General features: G+C 33.3%; 1 protein-coding gene across 1 annotated transcript in view; it reads right to left on the reverse strand.

Moving 5' to 3' along the window:
• The window catches only part of LOC129224960 (adenylate cyclase type 2-like), a 103,149-nt gene that overhangs the window by 30,244 nt on the left and 50,064 nt on the right, over positions 1-22,841 (reverse strand). Inside the window, exons 13-19 of the mRNA XM_054859506.1 lie at positions 22,149-22,232; positions 19,367-19,534; positions 19,041-19,137; positions 16,855-16,989; positions 6,598-6,705; positions 4,998-5,167; positions 1,377-1,461 (exon numbers count right to left, since the gene is read on the reverse strand). Of these exons, the coding sequence (XP_054715481.1) occupies positions 1,377-1,461; positions 4,998-5,167; positions 6,598-6,705; positions 16,855-16,989; positions 19,041-19,137; positions 19,367-19,534; positions 22,149-22,232 (847 nt within the window). The remainder of the gene's footprint in view (positions 1-1,376; positions 1,462-4,997; positions 5,168-6,597; positions 6,706-16,854; positions 16,990-19,040; positions 19,138-19,366; positions 19,535-22,148; positions 22,233-22,841) is intronic.

The following is a 22,841-nucleotide window of genomic DNA, read 5'->3' on the forward strand; positions in this document are numbered from 1 at the left end:
AAGACTTGGCAAATAGAGGCAATTTGTAATGAGATGTAGATGATTTATGAGCAAAAGGAAGGCATAAAATCGTTTGACGGCTTTTCTGCAGCAAGTGACGTCACAGAACGATAATCGCTGCTCAATTAAATCCTAATGAGCTTTTTCGGGCTGGTAATTTGTTCTCCTTCCTTCAATATGTTTTAAGAAGATCATTGAAAATAAAATGTCCTACAAAATTCATGCGCGAGTTTGTTTTTAATGCTTAATTTTAAAAAGGCAGTGATAATACACCAGTGAAGAAAATTATCGACTCAAATTTCTTTGATCTTGTTTGAATCATACCTTAACTCAGTGCAACTTTTTTTTTCATTAAAATAAAGATGAATAATTGAAAAAATAGTTCTTCATGCAGTATTACTCAACAGTTAAATTCAAAAATTAACGTAATTAAAAAATGGGCTACTTTAATATTTCATCAGAACGTAAAACCTGGACAAAAGAAACTCAGTTGTTGTACTCAGCAGACGATATAAAACCTATAATTTCCCTTTATTTAAGTAACAAACTGGTACTACCAAAAAGAAGGAAAGTACTACATTGTATGAGCACTAGAAAAAAAGTTGCTCATAAAATTCAAAAGAATAAATAAATATGAAAGAAGAAAGAAAGGCTTTTGGTTCCATGTTTTTCAAACAGAATATAAACTTATAAAATAAAAACAAAGAACAATGTAGTGATTTATTCTGTTATTCTACTGCATATTCACTAAACAAATCATGACCGTGCTTTGTGATGCTTTGTTTGAATTTATGGACTACCATGTCAAATTTGCTTCTCTAACCATGCGCACTTTTCTTGCCTTAAAAGTTCTGACTCAAACAATAACACAAGACTTATAGAATTTAGTATCTGATCAAAGTTTTCTTTTTAACTCTAAAAGACAATGCACAAAAATCTTTTCATTTTGAAGCTCAAAACAGTTATGTTTTCTCTTGTCATTCAAAAAAAAAAAAAAAAACGTAGCTTAGAGTTTAACTTAGAAAATTTTTGCCACTGACTGGAAAAGTAAAAAGTGTAACTGAAACCAAAGAAGATATAAAGTAATCAACCAGTGTCCAGAGGCGCCCTAATGGGAGGACCCTGTTACCTTCCAAAAATTTCCATATTCGCTACATTTTATCTGACGATTCGGCACAATTTGGAGTTCTATTCGGCAAAATGTTCACCATTCTGCGTAATTTGGAGTTTCTAACTAGTTAATTCTCTTAGCTAAAGCACAACAACCCCTTTCAGCACTCTCAAGTTAATTTAAGTCCCAAGTATGCTAAAACATTCTACAAGACATTAATATTTTAAATGCACCCTAAAACCAGAACTTTTGAAATATTACTTACTTGCCTGTCGACGATGTGGAGAATGCAAACCACGAAAGCGAGATAAAAACAATGACTTTGATCCACCGGGAATCCAAATTCCTCCCTTTAAAGAAACAACAATAATTTACTGTAGTTAATAATGCAATTAACATGAAAATTGATTTTTTTTAATTCTTTAATTAATATTGTTGAACTATCTTATAATCCCAGCAGCCTTACATGTACTAGACCAATGTTGCCCAACCCTTTTCTAACCAAGGGCCGCATCCCATACTAAGATCAATCTCGCGGGCCAAAACACATGCCAATTTGTTGAGCAATCACGATTGCTTATTGTTCTCACTTGACCGTCCTTGACGTTGTGGTTCCTTTTTCAGCTTGGACCAGGGGCCTCTGCAGTACCACCGCCCACCGGCCCCTGCAGGCGCGTCGGAGTCTGCTTTTCCTGGTAGGAGACGTCCATGTCCTGTACACACACATGTTCACACACATACACACTCACATACACACACGCCTACGTGCATACCCACAGGTCTACAGACACACACAAGCCTACACATGCATGCACGCGTGCCTACGCACACACAACTATACACATGTAACCGTCCAGGAGGAAGAGCAAACTTGGGGGGACAGGAGCCGTTTCTAGAAACAGTAACTCCAATGAGTAGGGCCCTGTCACAACTCGTGATTTCGAAATACATAATTTGAATTCAAAATATCACAATTCAAATTAATTTAATTTCTTTTTTATTTTTATTTATTTATTTATTTTTCTTCAGTCCCCGAGTCCCAGATAACATGGGAACAAACGGAATAGGAATTAAAATTACTAACTAAGAATTGTTGTTGTCCCTACTGCATGTTTATTTAAGCAATACGAAATTTTCACTCTGTCTTTTGAACATCCGTTTCTGACTGTTTGGCTTCAAATTTGCAGCAGGCATTCTTAACACCGAATGTAGACGACCGCTTGTTTTGAAGTTTCCAGAGTGTAGTTTTCAATTCGTTACATTGAACATAACAACGGGTCACGTGGATCAGCTTCGCGGGCCGTAGTTTGAGCACCACTGTACTAGACAGTATCAGATCTGTATCATTGTCAATTGCACTCATAAACATTTTAAATAATTCATAAATAATTATTTTTTGAAAATCTGTTGTGATAGGGGGGGGGGGGTGGCCCAAAGCAGGTAGGTTTTCGAAGAAGGCTGGAAAATTATAATTTTTAGATTTTTATCGCAACAATTTCGGTTTTATTTCCTAGCAGGGTTCTTGAACTTCAAAATAAAAAGTTATTTTTGCATTGTTTCAAACTCAATATTTATTTATTATCAAACTTAACAAACATGTGAAAAACCCACTTTGCCCTACCATTGAGCCCAAAGCGGGTAAGCTTAACTAATTGTGGTCTGCTACATTTTCCAATCAAATATGAAGTTATGAATGATTAAAAGAGTTGACTAGCTACCTGCCATTATATAAAAAAAAATATAAAACAGTTGTACTTATCCAATTTAAAGTCAGTACATTTATTTATAAAACATAAAGAAATAACTGAGTTAATAAATAGACTAGTTAATTGCCATCCTAAAAAACAACTTTTTAAAGTTATACTTATCCTATGAAAGAGAAAATCTAAGTCAGCACACGAGTCAAGAAATTTTAAATAAATATATGATTAAATCCTATACCCACTTTGCCCAAAGGCACGTTTTTTATTTCAATAACTATAACCTTAAATTAATAATTTTTAAAAAATGGGATGACCATCTAGTTTATAGGTGGATAGTGTCAGAATAAGTTAATATTATTGGCAATAAAAAAAAATAAGCTGGTCTTCGACTAATCACAAGTTACAAAAATTCTTCTTCTTCTTCTTTTTTTTTTAATGTATCTTTTTTTTTTTTTTTAATTTTAAAGTCTGGTGCGCCATTCCGCTTCACTGCTGTTTCGCTGGGACTGATAATAACTCAGGGGTGTTCGGGAAAACACGACATACGTATTCATTGCCTCTAACACACCATGGGGAGGCATACGAAGGCCTACCCGCTTTGGGCCACCCTCCCCTATATCACCAAATGGTTTGCCAATTTAAAATGTTACTGCATTGAAATAAATATTGATTTGTACAAAAAACAAATAAAGAGCCTTTTTCGAACAACCTAGTGCAACGAAAAAGGGAAGTGTATAACAATACGTACTTCATAAATACGAAGTTTCAGCCTTTTATACCATTTTTGAGTTCTGGAAAACACCTATGTACGTACGTATATACAAAGGTCTCTAGAAAACGCGTAATAAATAACTGAAACAGCCGAAACGGATATTTCGAATATTTACACGGCCCTACGTATCTATTAACGTGCAGAAAAAACTACAATTGGTGCAAACCTAACTTGGAAGTATTATGAAAGCTAAGCAGATTCTAATCACAGCATTAATTAATTACATTGAGCTATGATTCTGTGAGAGGAGAGAGAACTCCCCTTTACATTCAGCAATTAAGCTCGCGATCTGAATTTCGAGAGAGTATGGCAAAACGCTTCACAAAATAAAACATTTTGTCTAGTAGGAAAATACTGCTTCTTTTGCAATCCTGAATTGAGCAGATTAAGGAATTGAAAAATGTATGGCAGAACGTTTTATACAGAACAAAACTTGATTGAGTGGGCCAAAATTCATGCGGTATCTCAAACATGAACCAATTTAAAATAATATGATTTACATTGCCGTCTCATGAATTCATGAATGATATTGACCGCTTGGAAATTCATGTGGTATCGCAAATTTGAAGAGTGGTCCGAAATTTATGTGGTATCTCAAACTTGAATCAATTTCCAATAGTACGATTTACATTGCCGCCTCAGTAGTCCGAAACTCAAGTGGTAACTCAAAAAACATGAACCGATTTCCAATAAAAGAGTAGTTCGAAATTTATGTGGTATATCAAACATGAAGTAAAACATGAACCAATTTGCAATAGTATGATTTAAATGTGATAAAATCGTTTTGCCATACTCGCGTTGGCAAAAAAAGAAACGCCAAGTCCTTTCTTGCTCTTAGAAATAGAGCTCAATGCAGCATTACAATGCTTTTGTGTTAGGTTCTTCCCAACGATCGTCAGTATTCACTTATGGTGGGTAGGTGAGTGAAATAGAAATTTAGTCCGTAATTTGAGTAAACATTTTTGTCGTAATTCACAATAGTTTCCTTCAACACAGTAGGTAGTCATTTAGCAGTCTTAAAAAAGTTGACTCTCTAAATTTCACTTATAACCAACTATATCTGGGCCCGGAAAAGTTGGATCGAAAGTAAACAAACAGGTTGCCAATATGTTTTCCATTATGGGGTCGCTTTTGAGGATATTTTATGGAATAAAAAAAAAGTACACCAATAATATTAGCATTCACTGTCTGCTTGGCACCAATTTGCCCTTGTCCAAGTCAAACATGGGAGAGGTCGCCAAATGGCGCAATACTTTGTTCACACCTAGTCTATTTTTCCCATGAACGCAGTAGAGTTTTTTTTACAAAGTTACAGGATTAAAACTTCGACAGTAACAAGAATGAAAGTGGAATTCCAGCGGTGAGATAAAAATTACATTCAAATAAAAAACGCAGTATAGAATAAACCTACCAATCGGAGAATTTCGCTCTTTGCTGGCGAAACACTTCCTCTCCACGAATATCCATGATGTACCAGAAGATTCCCAATGCGCTGCTGTTCAACGCCAGCTTCATCAGGTAATGGATCCTCAAGAAAACGGTAGTTGTTGTCATGGCTAACGCTGCACATAAAGTATAAAACTGAAAATAAAAGGTCTTGTACAAAACATTGGAAAATACTATTCTGGGCCACCCCGAACTTATATTTTGGAATTTTGGACTAGCGAAAATTCTCAATTTGCCGAATAGAACTCCAAATTTGGCCGAATGGAGCTCCAAATTTTGCCGAATAGAACTCCAAATTTTGCCGAATGGTGATAATTTTGCCGAATAGAACTGCAAATTTTGCCGAATGACGATAATTTTGGGAGATCACAGTGACCTTCCATCGGGGCGCCCCTGATACTATCGACATGAGTCGATAATTGGCGCAAACCTAACCTGGCAGCATTGTAAAGGCTACGCAGATCCTAAAGACAGCATTTCAACGCTGACAGGTTAGGATTGCCTCAACTATAGTGTGTGTGCTGAGCGTAATGGCCTGCAGTTTTAGTCTTCATTACGATTTTCGACCAAAATGTGTAAACTTGCCTTAATACATTGTCATCCAGCTGATGAATTCAATTTAAACGGATTTTTATTCAGAACATCGAATTGATTAGAAACTGGCAATAAGAAATAATAATGATTCGCGAAGTTTTTTGCAAAATTGTTTCTGTATGTCCACATCCACATTTCTCACAGCTTTGGCACTATGTTACTTCTGTCAATTCCAGAAAACTGAAACTCAACATAAAGAAAAATGATTTGACTCTAATTCTGACGTGGAGAGGAAGAAGACCACGACATCACAGCTGAAAGTCCTGAAAGTCCACTTCCAGAATTGTCTAAATATATTCCTGGATAACATTTTGAAGGAGGTTAAATCAACTTCCTAGTACAGTCTACCGACGGTTGCTGTGGAATCAGCAAACGTTCATTTAGGACGAGTCTATCTAAATGAGGGGGGAAAGTCTTGAAACATAACAAAATAGTAAATTAGCCTATAAATAAAACTATCTCTTCTTTCCACACACTGATAGTTAGCCGCCTTTTGAATTCTACTTTTGCGTAGAAACTGTCTTTAGAATTTTTCAAAAACCTATATTTCGACAAATTTAGAAGCAAAGTGCTATCTAATTTTTGCTTAAAAAAAGAAGAAGAAGAAAAGAAAGAAAAACAAGGTTTAAATTTGAATTGAAGAAGTGCAGAAATTTAATTATCTTTGAACACATGGTCTATGTTTATTAATTAAATTTTTTTGCAACATTCTTATTAACTTTTGAAAAATGACATTTATACATGCAAAATCATTCAAATCTTTTTTGATGCTTTCAACAAATGTTTGAAAGCTTTAAATAATTAGAATAGATCATTTTCAGGAACTGTTTAACATTAATTTTTGGATAGAAAATTTTAAACAGCGAATATAACAAATATATTTTTTTTATTTTACAATAAAAATCATTTCTTTGATCAGATTCTCTATGAAATTAATGACAAATAATTTGAGTACCGATCTTAAAACTTACCCATGGATAACCACAGCTGTCTGCGTAGTTCAACGAAGTTGTGTTATCAGTGGCTGATGCATTTCCACCCTTGAGCATATCAAAGAGACCAACGTCTAAGCATTCGTTCTAAAATAAATGGAAAGCTTTTTTCATGAAATGTTGCACTGTGTTACCCAATGCCTTAGGAAAAGTTTATTTTTAAACTGAATTTAATACTCTTTCTTTCCACAGTACAGGACCAAAATTAGTTTTTCGGTGGGTGGAATAGTATAAAAAATATAACCCCAACAGTGACGCGTCATTAAACTTTAAAATTAGAACAAAATAATCTAACTTTTAACTATTCAAAGGTGGATTTTTGCTCCATAACTTGCTCAATACTTTATTCAACTTCAAAGCTAAGGCATCATTTTTAAGATTTTTTTCCCCACCACTTTCGTCAAAAAATAACGAGGCAACATTTTGGTTATTTTATCGAAAAAAAACTATTTAACCTGTTTTTTACTACTCAACTCAATGCATAGCGTCGCGAAACGGAGACTCATTGGCTCAGTTGGTTATAGCGTCGTGCTAATGATGGGATAGGCGTGAGTTCGAAACCCTGTGGCCCGAAAAATGTCTGACGACTTATTTCACTGCCGTGCTCATTTCTTTCAATTCTGATCCAAATTCCAATGCAAAATTCATTGCAGGATTCTGAGCTACATTTCTGTTGTTTTCAAAACCAGGAAACAAGTTATTAATTTTCACACGGTAAAACGCAGTATAACCTTCTTTGAATATTTTAACAAAGCATAGACATAGGTTTCTTATTTATTTTGTTGATTTATTACGCACTGTGTTGTGTACGGCACTCCGAGACGGAGGGCCATTTTCTCAGAAGAGCGTCCTGCTAATAACGCAAAGATCAAGGGATCGATCCTCCCACAGACCAGAAAATGCAGTGTTTGAATGGCAAATTTTCCTCGGCGAACGGCTAACTTCTGATCAAAATTTCCATTGATACCTAATCTGAGCTCATTGGGAGCATCATTATAAACCACAGTTTTGTTTTACTATTGAAATCAGAAAAAAACCCTTTATTTTCCACTGTAAATTATTATTTCTCAAAGGGTTTTTTTTCGTAGATGTGCCATATACCAAACTTTGAAAAGACATCATTTTACAAATTTTTTTCTCTGCTATCAGCGAAAAATACGAAAAATAAACATGTTACACTTTCGCCAATGCTCAAACAGTTACTTTAAAAGCCGGATTTTTGAGTTCCTTCAATCAAGCGCAAATACTTCGCACGGGTCAGGAAGCACTTTAGTTTAGTTTAGAATGTAAAAACCAAATCGTAGTAAACATAACGTTAAAAATCTTTTACGCATGTTGTTGTATTTGAGAATTTATTGTTAATTAGTAAATAATTTTTCGTAAATCCTTAATTTACCAGTGTTTTTTTTTTCTTTTTTTTTTCTTTTCTTTTTTTCTTTTTTTTTTTTTTTTTTTTTTTTTTGAAATAGGTCGCTATTGACACCGGCGAGCGATATGTTGGAAAAATTGTCAAAAAGGCAATCATAAGAAAACAGAAATCGATTAACACATAGCGTACTAAAATAAAAGGTGCTAATAGTTTTCTTTTTCGATCGAATAAAGTTCTCGAAAAGTGCAATCTTTACTAATAATAAAGCTCAAAGTCTGTCTCATCTGGATCTGTGTGACGCTCACAACGCTAAAGACCGTTCGGCCGATTTTCATGAAATTGGACACAAAATTACTTTGTAGCATTTTGTAGGGTGTGCACCTCGAAGCGACTTTTTGGAAATTCGATTTTGTTCTTTTTATATTCTAATTTTAAGAACATTTTACCGAGCAAATTATCATAACGTGGACGATTAAATTACCAAATTATCATAACGTGGAACCGTAACATGGGCGAGAAAATAGCCATCGCAAATTTGCGATAAATTCATCATCCATTATTTGTAAATATACAGGCGAACCAAATGACCTTTTAATGTTCTACTACGGGCAAAGCAGTGCGGGTGCCACTAGTAAAAATATCAATTTAAAAAATAAAAAAAAATCGACCGACAAAAGGTGAAAAAAGAACAACATGGAATATTCCATGTAACAAAGGATATTCATACGCTAATTTGCGAGAGCTTGGAAGAAACCGCTATCCAAGCTCGATAAACAATGCTTCCACAAAAAAAGGTAATGAATAAGTAAAAAATGCTGATCAAACTAAAGGCCAAGTTTTATCTACTTATCTACTTTACACTTTTTAAGAATTGTTTCCAATGGTTAGAGCTTTCGGTTTAAAATTTCCAATAGTAGATAAAAATTGTAAATCAGCAAAAAATTATTCAAACACAGGATACAAAATCGTGGAAGTGATTCAAGAAACTGTCTTTCGTTTAGTACAAATGGTCACACTTTTGGTCAGAAACAATAAGCGATTGTGAATTCATCAGTATATGTTATACCGATTTTATGGTTTTTTTTTTTTTTTTTCCCCTGATAATAACAAGAAGTTCTGTCTAGAACTAGACGAGCCTACTTTCCCGTATACCCATACTACTTTCTAGTACCTGATCAATATTCTCAAAAATAGCTAAAATCGCAAATGTTTTCAAACATAATTTCAAAATACTTTTATTTCTAGGAATAAAATATTCCTCATTCATCTAAAAAAATTAGATGCGTAAAAAAAATAAATAATAAAAAAAAAGAACAAATGAACAAAATAATAGCAGCAACTTTTAAACAAAGCAGCTAATACACTTTTTTCCATTAAAAAAATCTTTAACAGCTTTCAAAACGAAAAAACAATAATTAAAATTAATAAGCTCATTAAAATAAATACATCATATCAAAAAAAATCGTTTCTTTTTCCCCTGTTGCCAAAAACAATTTTTTAAATGAATTAATGCACTTACCAAAATAAATAAAAAAATAAAATGTCAACTTAAAGAAATAATTTTGTCAAAAAAAAAAAAAATCCTTTGCGCATATCTTTATGTAGAAACATAAATGACTTCGAGTTTATTCGCCGAAAACTGATTACCTATATTAAAACTTTAGCGTAAAAATAGCAAGAAGTTCTGTCTAGAACTAGACGAGCCTACTTTCCCGTATACCCATACTACTTTCTAGTACCTGATCAATATTCTCAAAAATAGCTAAAATCGCAAATTTTTTCAAACGTATTTGTAAAATACTTCAAGCTGATTTCTAGGAATAAAATATATTCCTCACTCATCTAAAAAAATTAAATGCTTCAAAAAAAAAAAAAAAAAACAGTAGCAACTTTTAAACAAAGCAGCTAATACATTTTTTTTACATTAAAAAAATCTTTAACAGCTTTCAAAACGAAAAAATAATATTTAAAATTAATAAGCTCATTAAAATAAATACATCATATCAAAAAAAAAAAAAAAAAAAATCGTTTCTTTTTCCCCTGTTGCCAAAAACAATTTTTTAAATGAATTAATGCACTTACCAAAATAAATAAAAACAATAAAATTTCAACTTAAAGAAATAATTTTCATTGTCAAAAAAAAAAAAAAAATCGTCTGCGCATATCTTTATGTAGAAACCATAGACTAATTCGCAACTCCAACGAACTATAGGGGACACTGCAGTCACTGTCTAATGGCCGACTTAAAAACTAAAACAAACGCATGTATGGTAACGAAGAAAATGCTAAAAGTGTTGTGATTTTTGTTCGTATGTATGATATTTTTCGCTTTATTCTTTTTAAATTAATTTTCAAAGTCTTGTGGATATTCTGGCCCACGTAGAAAGAAATGAGAATTCAAGAAGCATTACTAAACGTCAAAGATTAATGCAAACTACGTAGTTCGTAGTTCTAAGCAGCTATTTCCACGATGTTGAATTCGATATTTATCAATTCTTGATAAAACTAAATAATAATTGTGGCCTGACAAGAACAACAATTAATGCTAGAAAATTCAATATGACATTACAAATTATTATCGAAAGAAGATGATACTTCTTTGCCTTGCTTGGCTAGCGCTTATTGTTTTGTATTTGTTGCTGAGTTATTTCTCTCGAATTCCCGAATCGGTTAATTTAAAATTTTTCTGTTTCGATTTTTCTTATTTCTGAGTTACGATTTAATTATGTCAAGTTATGCAAATCATCTACAGAATTCTTACGGATATATGGTGGTAGTTTTCTTTTCAGTTGATTGACCATTATTTCTTTTTACTTATCGAATTCTGTAATCTTACTACCATTTTATTCCACTCATGATAAAAATTAAAAATGGTTTAACAAAAGACGCGAAATCTCGCCAAGGCTACTTTGCTCGCACAATACTAAAACTATAACCCTAAACAAATTTGGTGAAACCTTTCAGCTGAGAATAAAAGGAATAAAGTAAATTCTTTCTCGGTGAAAAATTTTTCATTTTGTTCTACGATAATATATTCAAGAAAATATTTTGCATACCGTCTATTCCAACTAAATGCTGCTGTAAAAGATGGTTAGTTAAATTAATTTAAGATTAAAAAAACTCATATTCTTACAAATTCATACAAAACAATAATATTTTTTACCTTGTATAACGTTATCCAAGTTTGTTAATCTAGTTTTCGCTTTCACTATTTTCAATCAACTCATATTTTAGAAGGAAATAAGGAAAACTAACATTATTTTGAGAAGCTCGAGAATACTACTAAGGGACGAATTAATTTCTGTAGCTGAAAGTAAACTAAGACTCGTCGATTGCGTTAATAAATACTCAGAACAAACTGCCTGTGTTTACGTCAACAGACACACGTGGAACGCAACGTGGCAATGTTTTAGTTTCATCGGCAGTTTTGTAAATCACCGCAAGGTAGCGTATTCGAGCGCTGGAGTTCCGAATAATAAGAGTAGACCGAGCTTTCCCAGATTTGCTGATGAAAAACTTGGTTCATGGATACATCATGTGACTGGTGGAAGGCTTGGCAAAAACTTTGGCGGCATGGTTGCTAGATGACAACATTATCTATAGTTTGGCACTCGACATGTATTTTAAGACGTAATGTATTTTCATTATAATTTTTTTTCCAGGTGCAGAGATTTAACTGTTTTTCTTTTAGTTATGCATTATTTTGGCATTAGTTTTTGATCACAGTTTTCAGTAACTTTTATTTCATTTGGAACTGCTGCGTCAACGTTGGCGTGAACGTAATAGCGTAAACGTTTTGCGTTAACGCAAAAATGTACTAATCGGTATCTTAAATTGAAATTTTAGGTAAAAATCTTACCGTTTGCTGATTCTTTTTGGGCGCTTGCATCTTTAATTGCTTATAGAGTTATTGAAATCGACTAAAGAAAATGCACAATACGATCTAAATGAAAAGCTCACTATATTAACAAAATATTTACAACTTAGAATAACAAATTTACAAATCGGATTCCATAAAAGATCATCTTTCCGTGTTCCATCAATTCTATTTATTTCATTTCTCGCAGGCGTTGATCGTCTGCTACGATCAACGCCCGCTGTTGCTAGGATATCCACCAGTCACATGGTTTGGTTTATGAGCAGCAAAAGGGTTGCCATGGCTCGGTCTACTCTTATTATTAGTCTATGGTAGAAACATAAATGACTCCGAGTTTATTCGCCGAAAACTGAATACCTAAATTAAAACTAGTTGTTTTAATTTAGGTATTACTGTTAACTGACTTGTTTGGTTAACTGACTTGTTTTTAGCGTAAAAATAAAAACAAGTCAGATCAACAATAATTATTTCACAGTCAAAACCATAGCTGTGGAGTCGGAGTCGGAGTCAATCTCATTTTGGGTAAAGGAGTCGGAGTCGAATATCTAAGAATCGGAGTCAGTCATTTGTCCTCCGTGTATAAATTTTTGCCAAAAGCTACGAAGCCAGAGTCAAGTCGGGGAGTCGGAGTCCGATTAATTGTCGGGCATAGGAGTCGGAAACGGAGTCAGGTTCCCTAAATTTCATGAGTCGAAATCTGGAGTTTGGCGTCAAGAGCTATTTCCAACAAAATTTGTTTGAAAAAAAATCCGCCTTCAAGTACGGAATCTACATTGACTTTCAGTTTCCCCGTAGGCGCTAATGTTAAGGGATTTGAACTGTTCAAAATTGAACGGAAAATTGTTCAAATAAAAAAGATATTTTATATACAAGTTTTTCATCAAAAGCTTTTTCCTACAAAGTTTGTTTGAAGCAAATTCGCCTCACAGTTCGGAATTGCCTTGAATTTCCCCATAGGCGCTAATGTTAAGTTTTTTTGAACTGTTCAAAATTGAACAAAAAATAGTTCAACTCAAAAAGTGAAATATGGGAATGAGGTGTCCTCGCCGAGATCTTTCGAACAAAAAAAAAGTTTGTTCGAATCGGACTATTCATTCAAAAGTTATTAGGGGGGGGGGGGGGACAGACAGACAGACAGACAGACCGACAGACATTTTTCCCCATCTCAATACCCTACTTTCCAATTTTTAATTTTTCAATATTTATTTAATTATTTTATTTATTTTTGACTTTTTTTTGTTTTTTTCGATATTTTTAAGATGCATTAAGCCTTCTTTCATGCTTTTTTCTTCTTTTTCTAACTTTTACTGGGAAAGTAGGCTAATAAAAACAAGTCAGATCAACAATAATTATTTCACAGTCAAAACCATAGCTGCGGAGTCGGAGTCGGAGTCAATCTCATTTGAGGTAAAGGAGTCGGAGTCGAATATCTAAGAATCGGAGTTAGTCATTTGTCCTCCGTGTATAAATTTTTGCCAAAGCTACGAAGTCAGAGTCGGAGTCCGATTAATTGTCGGGCACAGGAGTCGGAGTCAGGTGCCCCTAAATTCTCGGAGTCGGAGTCTGAAGTTTGGCGTCAAGAGCTATTTCCAACAAAATTTGTTTGAAATAAATCCGCCTTCAAGTACGGAATCTACATTGATTTCAGTTTCCCCGTAGGCGCTAATGTTAAGTTTTTTTGAACTGTTCAAAATTGAACAAAAAATTGTTCAAATCAAAAAGTGAAATATGGAAATGAGGTGTCTTTGCCGAGATCTTTCGAACAAAAAAAAGTTTGTTCGAATCGGACTATTCATTCAAAAGTTATTAGGGGGGGACAGACCGACAGACATTTTTCCCCATCTCAATACCCTACTTTCCAATTTTTAATTTTTCGATATTTATTTAATTATTTTATTTATTTTTGATTTTGTTTTGTTTTTCGCGACATTTTTAAGATGCATTAAGCCTTCTTTCATGCTTTTTTTCTTCTTTTTCTGACTTTTACTGGGAAAGTAGGCTAAAAACAAGATAAAAACGCATGGAGATAATTTTTTGAACGAATTTGAGTTTAAAAAAAAGTTTTTCTTGAATTTTTACCATTGATTTCATTGATTTTGCATTGCAAAAATATTTGTTTCTGATATGTTTAAAAGTATACCACTTTTTAGCCTACTTTCCCAGTAAAAGTCAAAAAAAAAGAAAAAAGCATTGAAAGAAGGCTTAATGCATCTTAAAAATCTCGCGAAAAACAAAAAAAAGTCAAAAATAAATAAAATAATTAAATAAATATCGAAAAATTGAAAATTGGAAAGTAGGTATTGAGATCGGGGAAAATGTCTGTCGGTCTGTCTGTCGGTCTGTCTGTCTGTCCCCCCCCCCCCTAATAACTTTTGAATGAATAGTCCGATTCGAACAAACTTTTTTTTGTTCGAAAGATCTCGGCGAGGACACCTCATTCCCACATTTCACTTTTTGATTTGAACTATTTTTTGTTCAATTTTGAACAGTTCAAAAAAACTAACATTAGCGCCTATGGGGAAATTCAAGGCAATTCCGAACTGTGAGGCGAATTTGCTTCAAACGAACTTTGTTGGAAAAACCTTTTGATGAAGAACTTGTATATAAAATATCTTTTTGATTTGAACAATTTTCCGTTCAATTTTGAACAGTTCAAATCCCTTAACATTAGCGCCTACGGGGAAACTGAAAGTCCATGTAGATTCCGTACTTGAAGGCGGATTTACTTCAAATTTTGTCGGAAATAGCTCTTGACGTCAAGCTCCAGACTCCGACTCATAGAATTTAGGGAACTTGACTCCGACTCCGGCTCCTGTGCCCGACAATTAATCGAACTCCGACTCCCCGACTTCGACTCTGATTTCGTAGCTCTGGCAAAAATTTATACACGGAGGACAAATAACTGACTCCAATTGGATATTCGACTCCGACTCTTTTATCCCAAAATGAGATTGACTCCGACTCCGACTCCGCAGCTATGGTTTTAACTGTGAAATAATTATTGTTGATATGACTTGTTTTTATTTTCACGCTAAAGTTTTAATTTAGGTATTCAGTTTTCGGCGAATAAACTCGAAGTCATTCATGTTTCTACATACAGATATACGCAGACGATTTTTTTTCTTTTCTTTTTTTTTTTGACAATGATTATTTCTTTAAGTTGACATTTTATTGTTTTTATTTATTTTGGTAATTGCATTAATTAATTTAAAAAAAATATTTTGGCAACAGGGGAAAAAGTAACGATTTTTTTTTGATATGATGTATTTATTTTAATAAGCTGATTAATTTTAATTAATATTTTTTCGTTTTGAAAGCTGTTAAAGACTTTTTTTAATGGAAAAAAGTGTATTAGCTGCTTTGTTTAAAAAAGCGCTTTAAAAAAAAAAAGATGAGTGAGGAATATTTTATTCCTAGAAATCAGCTTAAAATATTTAAAAAGTATTTATGAAACAGTTTGCGATTTTAGCTATTTTTGAGAATATTGATCAGGTACTAGAAAGTAGTAGGGGTATATGGGAAAGTAGGCTCGTTTAGTTCTAGACAGAACTTCTTGTTAAAAATTGAAATGATAAATAAATAATGACTTCATACTAAAGTTTTGCCCTTTTATTATTTAAAAAACAGAAAGGTACTTTTCTTTTTATAGCCTTTAGATTAGCTGCTACTTGGCGATGTTCGAATTTGGGTTACGATCTCTTGAAGTAAAACAAACTTAAATTTAAAAAAAAAGAAGATTGACTACTTACTAGGGATGCGCTGATAAGCAAATTGGGTGATTTCCGATTTTGCTATTGATAATCGGCAGATCCAATTAGTGATCATAATGATTACTTTTAATACTACCAATTTCTCCATCATATTTTTTTTTCATAATTTCGACTTTAGAAATGGTTAATAGTTTATTTCTGAGAGACAGTTTGTTTTTCTCCACTTTCCGAATGTTTCCGAAAAAATTTCATTTGACTTGATATGGATATGGATTTAAAGTTCATTTTACTTATTGCAAATATGTAACTGGAGAGGGTGGGGGAATTTTCTTACTCATATTTTCGCGTTTTCTAAACTACTTATTTTATTTTTACTCTGCACACTTTCATATTACATGTTCTAGTAATGTTTTTAGAAAAATACATTTAATTATCGTAAATAAATATATTCGGCATAGTTTCTTGTTGAAGATAAATTTAATAAAAATACATTTATGTATTCTTCATAAAATATATTGTCCGCGGATTAATCGACGAAATTTGGTCATATTTAAAAAATTATTATAAACTAGCGGTACCCGCACGGCTTTGCCCGTAGTAGAAAAATTAAAAGGTCTTTTGGTTCTCCTGTATATTTACAACTGAATGAATTTCTCGCCAATTGGCTTGCCCATGTTACGGTTCCCCATTATGATAACTTGGTAATTTACTCGTCCATCTTATAATAATTTTTCTCGGGAAAATGTTCTTAAGATTGGAATAGAAAAAGAACAAAATCGAGTTTTCGAGGTGCACACCCCCATGCTACAAACTAACTTTGTGACAAATTTCATGAAAATCGGCCGAACGGTCTAGGCGCTATGCGCGTAACAGAGATCCTGACAGACGGAGAGAGATCCGGACAGAGAGAATTTCAGATTTATTATTAGTAAAGATAATCGGCAAAGTGGCCGGTTATGGCAGATTAACTAGCCATGGGCGCCCATACGCAAAATTGTAAGGGGGGGGCTCAGATATTTCCCCCATGGTTTAGCAGGATATTTTCCCCATGAAAACTGTTTCAGGACAGATTATAGTCATTAAAATTTGACATTTTAATATATTATTCATTAATGGCTGTAGAAGAAATGTTTCTACATTTTTGCAAAAAACAAAGTACTAAAAGCAAGGAAGTTCTAATTTCTAAGGGGGGCTCGAGCCCCCCTTGCCCCCCTATATGGGCGCCCTTGTAACTAGCCCATCCCTACTACGTACACTCCATAATTACAAATCATACCTACCAAGCCAGCTATTGAACAGAACAGAATCATGGTGGAAATAGCCAGCCACATGATTACTCGAATTGAAGTCGTCTTCCAAACTTTTCGGGATATTTTGAGAACAGTTGAATTTAGCATGACATCTGAATCATCTGCCTAAAATTGACATAATTAGTGAAATTTTTACTTAGGATCATGCAATAGCTTTCAAATTCTACAATGGAAATAACTATTTTTCGACAGGGAAAAACTACAACATTTTATCAATTGCAGCCATATTTTCTCACATGCTATCGTTGCAGCTTTCCCATCGCACAACGACGTGCGCTTGCAAAAAACTTACGAAAGGTAGGTCAAAGTTGCTTTAAGTCGCTTCATTATTGATAGAAATCACGTGTTGATTCGACTTCATTGATTGTATTAACAACCAAAATCTTCGCTGCAAACTAGATGTTAACAGATGTTTGGAGAGCTAACAAATTGGTAGATTTAAAACTTGTGGGTGTGTTCCATGAATATTGTAGCGGGACAAAATGACATGCAAATGTCATTTTGTGTCACATATCAAATTGTGCCATCAACCAAAGGATAGTGAAGTCACAAGAAAATTTGAGAAAATAAATAATAAAGCCTCTTTTGTGCATATGCATATGGTAAAAGTTTTTGACTATTTTTTCGCTAAACTACTAGGGTCAAGTGGCGTGAAATAAAAAAGTGGGTTAAAATTAAGTCTACAAAAAACAAGCAATAATTGCCAAATTTATTACTTTATTAGTACGCTGATTTTTGGTACTTCACAAAGAACATAAGCAATATTTGTAAACTGCTTTTTATTTGGAAACATTCTTTTAGTTTAAAGTTAAAACATTTCTCATTCCATTTTTGACTCTGCTTATGAAATTATGAAATTTGGGATATCACGTTTCTCGTATAAAATTCCAACTAATTTCAGTATACATAATAAGCTTCTCTTATTCAATAAGAACATATTACTATATCTGGATAAATTGTATTTCTTTTATTCTTTGTTTTAGAACAGTTTAAGTAAAGTGGGGTAAAATCATTTTCATGTTAGGTTTAGCTATTTATGTATTCTAAAATATAGTTAACAATTTTAGATATTTCTTTTTTTTTTTACCTAAGTTTTCTTCAGGCACTTGAAAATAGAAGGAAAATGACAGGTAAGTGCAGTATTTTTGCAAGTGGGTGGCAACACTAAAGCTATGGACGATGAATGTAAGATAATAGGGTTTAGAGTTTGTTTTCGCCATGCTTTGAGGCAGTGCATTTATGTGATGAAGATAAGTTATTGCATTAGCTATAACTATTTTAAGTACGGGTGGTGCTGATATAAGCTATGATTGCTTCAAATTTTCGAAAATAATATAGAAAAGAAAAAAGCTTGCTATTCTTAAATTACAGTGGAAAACAAAATGCCGTATATCAGAACAAAGTCTAAAAAATAATTCAAACTGGAAACACTTTGACATCTTCTTCAGACAAATTATTTTCTGCATTGAATAGGGGTCAAGTACGATGTGAGAGAATTGATTAAATTTTTTTCTCTCAAAATTTGTCAGCAAAAAACCTATTAACTTTCAAAATTTGATTTAATATCAATTGGAGCAGATATATTGTTCCAAAATATGTTGGTATAAATGAAGTTGTCCAAAAAATTGGATGAGTCAATATTCAACCGTTGAGGACATAAATTGTTTTTATTCAATTTTCATTATAGGATGTCAATGCGTCAAATCATAATGTGTATGCTCCAATTAACCTTAAGACAGCTGAACGCGTTCTTGAATTATTTATCTTTTAACTCCGGATTTCGCTATTTTAGGCACCTGGTGAAGACCAGTTAACGTACTTTGCCTGTCAGCCATATCTGCCTCCATATCAGCCTATTTGGAAACCAGTGGCCCATCCCTTACGGAGGACGGGCTCGAAATTGGAGTTGCATAAATTTGGCTAGTTTTAGGGGTGGAGGAGGGCGGCGACAAAACTGACAAAGGGTCCGCCTATTCTCTGGCGACCCTGCGCGTACTATGGCTGCTATATAAACAATATACGATTACTTTAATACTAACACAGAACAATTAATTTATTCTTATCATGCATGGAATTGAACTTTCCTTGAAAATGTTCTTCAAAGTTCAGAGGAATGTAAAAAAAAATACAGATTTTAATGTTAAGAAGGAGCTTACTTTTAAAGACAGCCAAATGTATCCAGCCCAAGATGGTATGAAAGCTCCCAAAATTAATAGAAGAGTTATGCCATAACAGATCCAAAACTCAAGCGTACTGTAAGAATAAATTTCATGATTGATAATACCAGTAAAAAATGCTTTCAAGAGGAGAAATGATGTAAGTATGTAAAACAATTTAAACATTTTTTTTTTTTTTTTTGGTTAAACCACTTAAGAGTAAGGAATTTTTACGATCTTTGAATGTTCAAGTATTTAATTGCTCAAAATATTTAAAAAGAATTTTAGTATAATAATTGAACAAGTGAAGCATGAATACCACTTACCGAGAAAGAATAAGGAGATGTATAATGGTTATTCCACAAAATATAGCAATCATACAAAGCAAGTAATACTTGAATAGGGGATCTGGCTGATTCAGGTAAGGCTTTTCACGTCCTTTTTCTCGAAATGTTAGCAAAAGAGGTTGAATTCCTACATTGGAAAACCACTGGCTGAAAAACAAGATCAGAGTGTAGAAAAAGTGGATTATCAATTAATTTTAGACATAAATTACATCTTGAAATGTAATAACAGAACGTGAAAAGACTTGTTAGACAGACTAGTTTATGAAAGAATAGGTATTTATTCTTGAATTTTTATGAGGAACGGATTAAAAGGGTGACAACACATTTTATCTTACTAAACCCATCATTTTCCCAACAGTTATTTTTTAATTAATTTTTTAAAATGTCCGATTTTTCAAACAAGGCGTGGTCTTTATTACGTCACAAATGATGAACTTAGACGCGTATTCCATTGGCGCACTGAACGCTTACTCTTGCTCTCTACTGCGATTCCACGTTATAAGAATCAAGAAGCAAATTTAATATTGCGCTCTACGATTGTTATCAACCATATCGTTGCCATACATGTGAGTAAAGAAGCGAATTAAATATAATAGTCCTCTGCAGCGGATGACAACAGCGAATGGCAGTTCATCATTTGTGATTTCATGTGCAGAAGCTTAGAAAATGAAATTGAGTCTGCGCACTGACTTAAATAATTTTCTAAAAATAGTAAACTTTGTCAAATTATTTAAAAAATAGTCAAATCCTATGTTTTTAAGCATGCTCTTTCAGAAAAACATACTTTCAAAATTTAGGAAACGACCCCATTCTTGACTTGTGGTGGTGTTGCATTGGGTGAGCGATAGATATTTAAAATCATCGAGCATAGTCTCCCGTATTGCTGCAATTTGCGCTGCAAAGAAAAAAAAACTAAGAAATCAATTTGAGTTTTTCAGAATTTTTTTTTTTTTTTTGCTTGCTTACACTTTGCTTTGCCATCATAAAATAGGCCGCCTTCGGCGGTGGCACTGGTCGTCTACCCCAAGAGCTGAGCCTGTTTGTTTCCCTCCACTTAACAGATTCGCTGAGAGAAATCGCCGAACAGAATCTGCATTTTGAGAGAATATTCGAGGGGGGGGGGAATCTTCTCAGATAATTTTTAGTAGTTATGTAATATAAACTGATTTAAAATCCTTGGCGTAGTGCACGTAGGATTGTTGTTGAACGAAACTTTTTTTAGAACTGGTTAGAAAAAGAGTACGTTGGGTTGTTATAATCAAGCATTGGCGAAAGAAGTTCTTTTCGTAAAGCGTCGTTGTTTGTAATAAAGTAAGAAATAAATTTCAATTCGAAACTCGAGCCAAACTCCTCTTTAAAGCGCATATTGTGAAAGTCTTGATTTATTGATCGTGTTTACCGCTCTCCACATTTCCAACAAACTCGGTGTTTTTAACTCTTCCACCGAGTGCCAAAAATGCTGAGGAGCTCTATGCCTCTTCTCTTGGAAAAAAAACGCAAATGGCACGCTTGTCTTCATCATGAATTTTGATGCTAAATTTGTAGGTATAAATTTTCCTTAATTTACTTTGTATTTTAATCGCATTAAACAAGTTATTTCATACGGTAGGTAATTTTGGTTCATATGTCTAGTTATTAGTTTTCATTGAATGAATCGATTATTTTGCAAAACAAAAAGCAGAATACTGATATTACAACACCTCCCTTCCTTCCCCCTCTCTCTCTATCTCTCAGTGAACTCCTACATACACTGAACATAAGTTCTAAAGAACATTGGTCTTCTGACTTTTTCACTGGAAATTAAGCCCTGAATACAAGTATTCGATACGGTTTTTTTCTCGGTATCCAATTCAAGTAGTTTAGAGTGTTACTCAACACATGATTCTGAGTAAAAAAAAAAAATTCTTTATTTAATCTCCATCAACCTAAAAGCAATGAACGCAGGAAATAAAAAGAAATATTTCTCAAAATGTAGCAATATTTCATTCTAGCTGCACGCTAAATGGTGCCTTAAATTGACTCCAAATCAGATCCTTGTTTTATAGATGAGTAAATTGAGCTCTCGAGAAAATGCGTGTTTGATATACTTCCTAGAGCATTTTTTACCTTTTGTTGTAAATGACAAAATTTCTGAGGACCGGTCAAATTTTTCTTTCAAAAAAGTTATGGAGTATTTTTACGCCTTTGAAAAAACTAGATCAATATCTCTCGTTTATATACTCATATTATTAGTATTTTATTCATTATTTTTCTTTATCTTTACTAATAATAAAGCTGAAAGTCTCTCTTTCTGGATGTCCGGAGGATGTCTGGATGTCTGTATCTCTGTGACGCGCATAGTGCTTAGATCGTTCGGCCGATTTTCATGAAATTTGGCACATAGTTAGTTTGTAGCATGGGGGTGTGCACCTTGAAGCGATTTTTCGAAAATTCAATGTGGTTCTTTTTCTATTCCAATTTTAAGAACAAAATTATCATAAGATGGACGAGTAAATTACGAAATTATCATAACGTGGAACCGTAACATGGGCACAAGCCAATTGGCGAGATATGAAATTATCATAACGTTTAACCGTAACATGAGTACAAGCCAATTGGCGAGAAAATTCATCATACATTATTTGTAAATATACAGGCGAACCAAAAGACCTTCTAATCTTTCTATTACGGGCAAAGCCGTGCGGGTACCACTAGTAAGAACATAAAATTAAAAACTTTTCTTCATATGTTATAGCTTAAACTATTCAGTAAACATACTTACTCTTTTTTACTGAGAGCCATTTTATCAATGCTCTTTTCCAAAATGTCATTCACTTGACCTACCATTTTTCGGTATTGATGAAGACTGAAAAGGAAAATTCAAATTAGATGTTTCATTCAATTAAAATATTACATTTTCTCCTTTATTTAAGAAATTAGTTTTAAAATTAACTTTATTTTAAGTTAAACGAATTGAACATTTGACTATGGTATCATGGAAATTTGAAAAAGTCTTTTAAAAATCAGTCTTGTGGGATATTGTGCAAGATTTTTAAATGCAGCGCTTGCTATCAAACCATTTTTTTTTTTAAATTACGCTGGAGAGACAAAAAATGATTTCACAACTCTGCTCACTTATTTTTTTTCCAAAGAGGTTTTTTTTTAAAAAAAATATTCGATGTAGAACTTTATTTTTGTTCCCTTTTTTAAATTATCAGCATTTCCTAATTATTTACAAATAAAAAGAATTTGAATTGAGCTGGTTTTGCAGTAAATCTTGCTTATTTTATTTTCATTTTCTACTTTTTCATTCAAATTCCAGTTAAATTCAAGTGACTCCTCATTTTTATGCCATGAACTAGCCAGTACAATTAAAAATCCGAGTAGAGCAATTTATTATAACAGTGCTGATGATGTCACACCTACGTTCTTACAGTGGCTGTTGAGTAACAGCATGAATTAAGCTGGTTTTGAA

This window comes from Uloborus diversus, chromosome 6 (genome assembly GCF_026930045.1).
Source record: "Uloborus diversus isolate 005 chromosome 6, Udiv.v.3.1, whole genome shotgun sequence".
In the NCBI taxonomy this organism is placed as follows: domain Eukaryota; kingdom Metazoa; phylum Arthropoda; class Arachnida; order Araneae; family Uloboridae; genus Uloborus; species Uloborus diversus.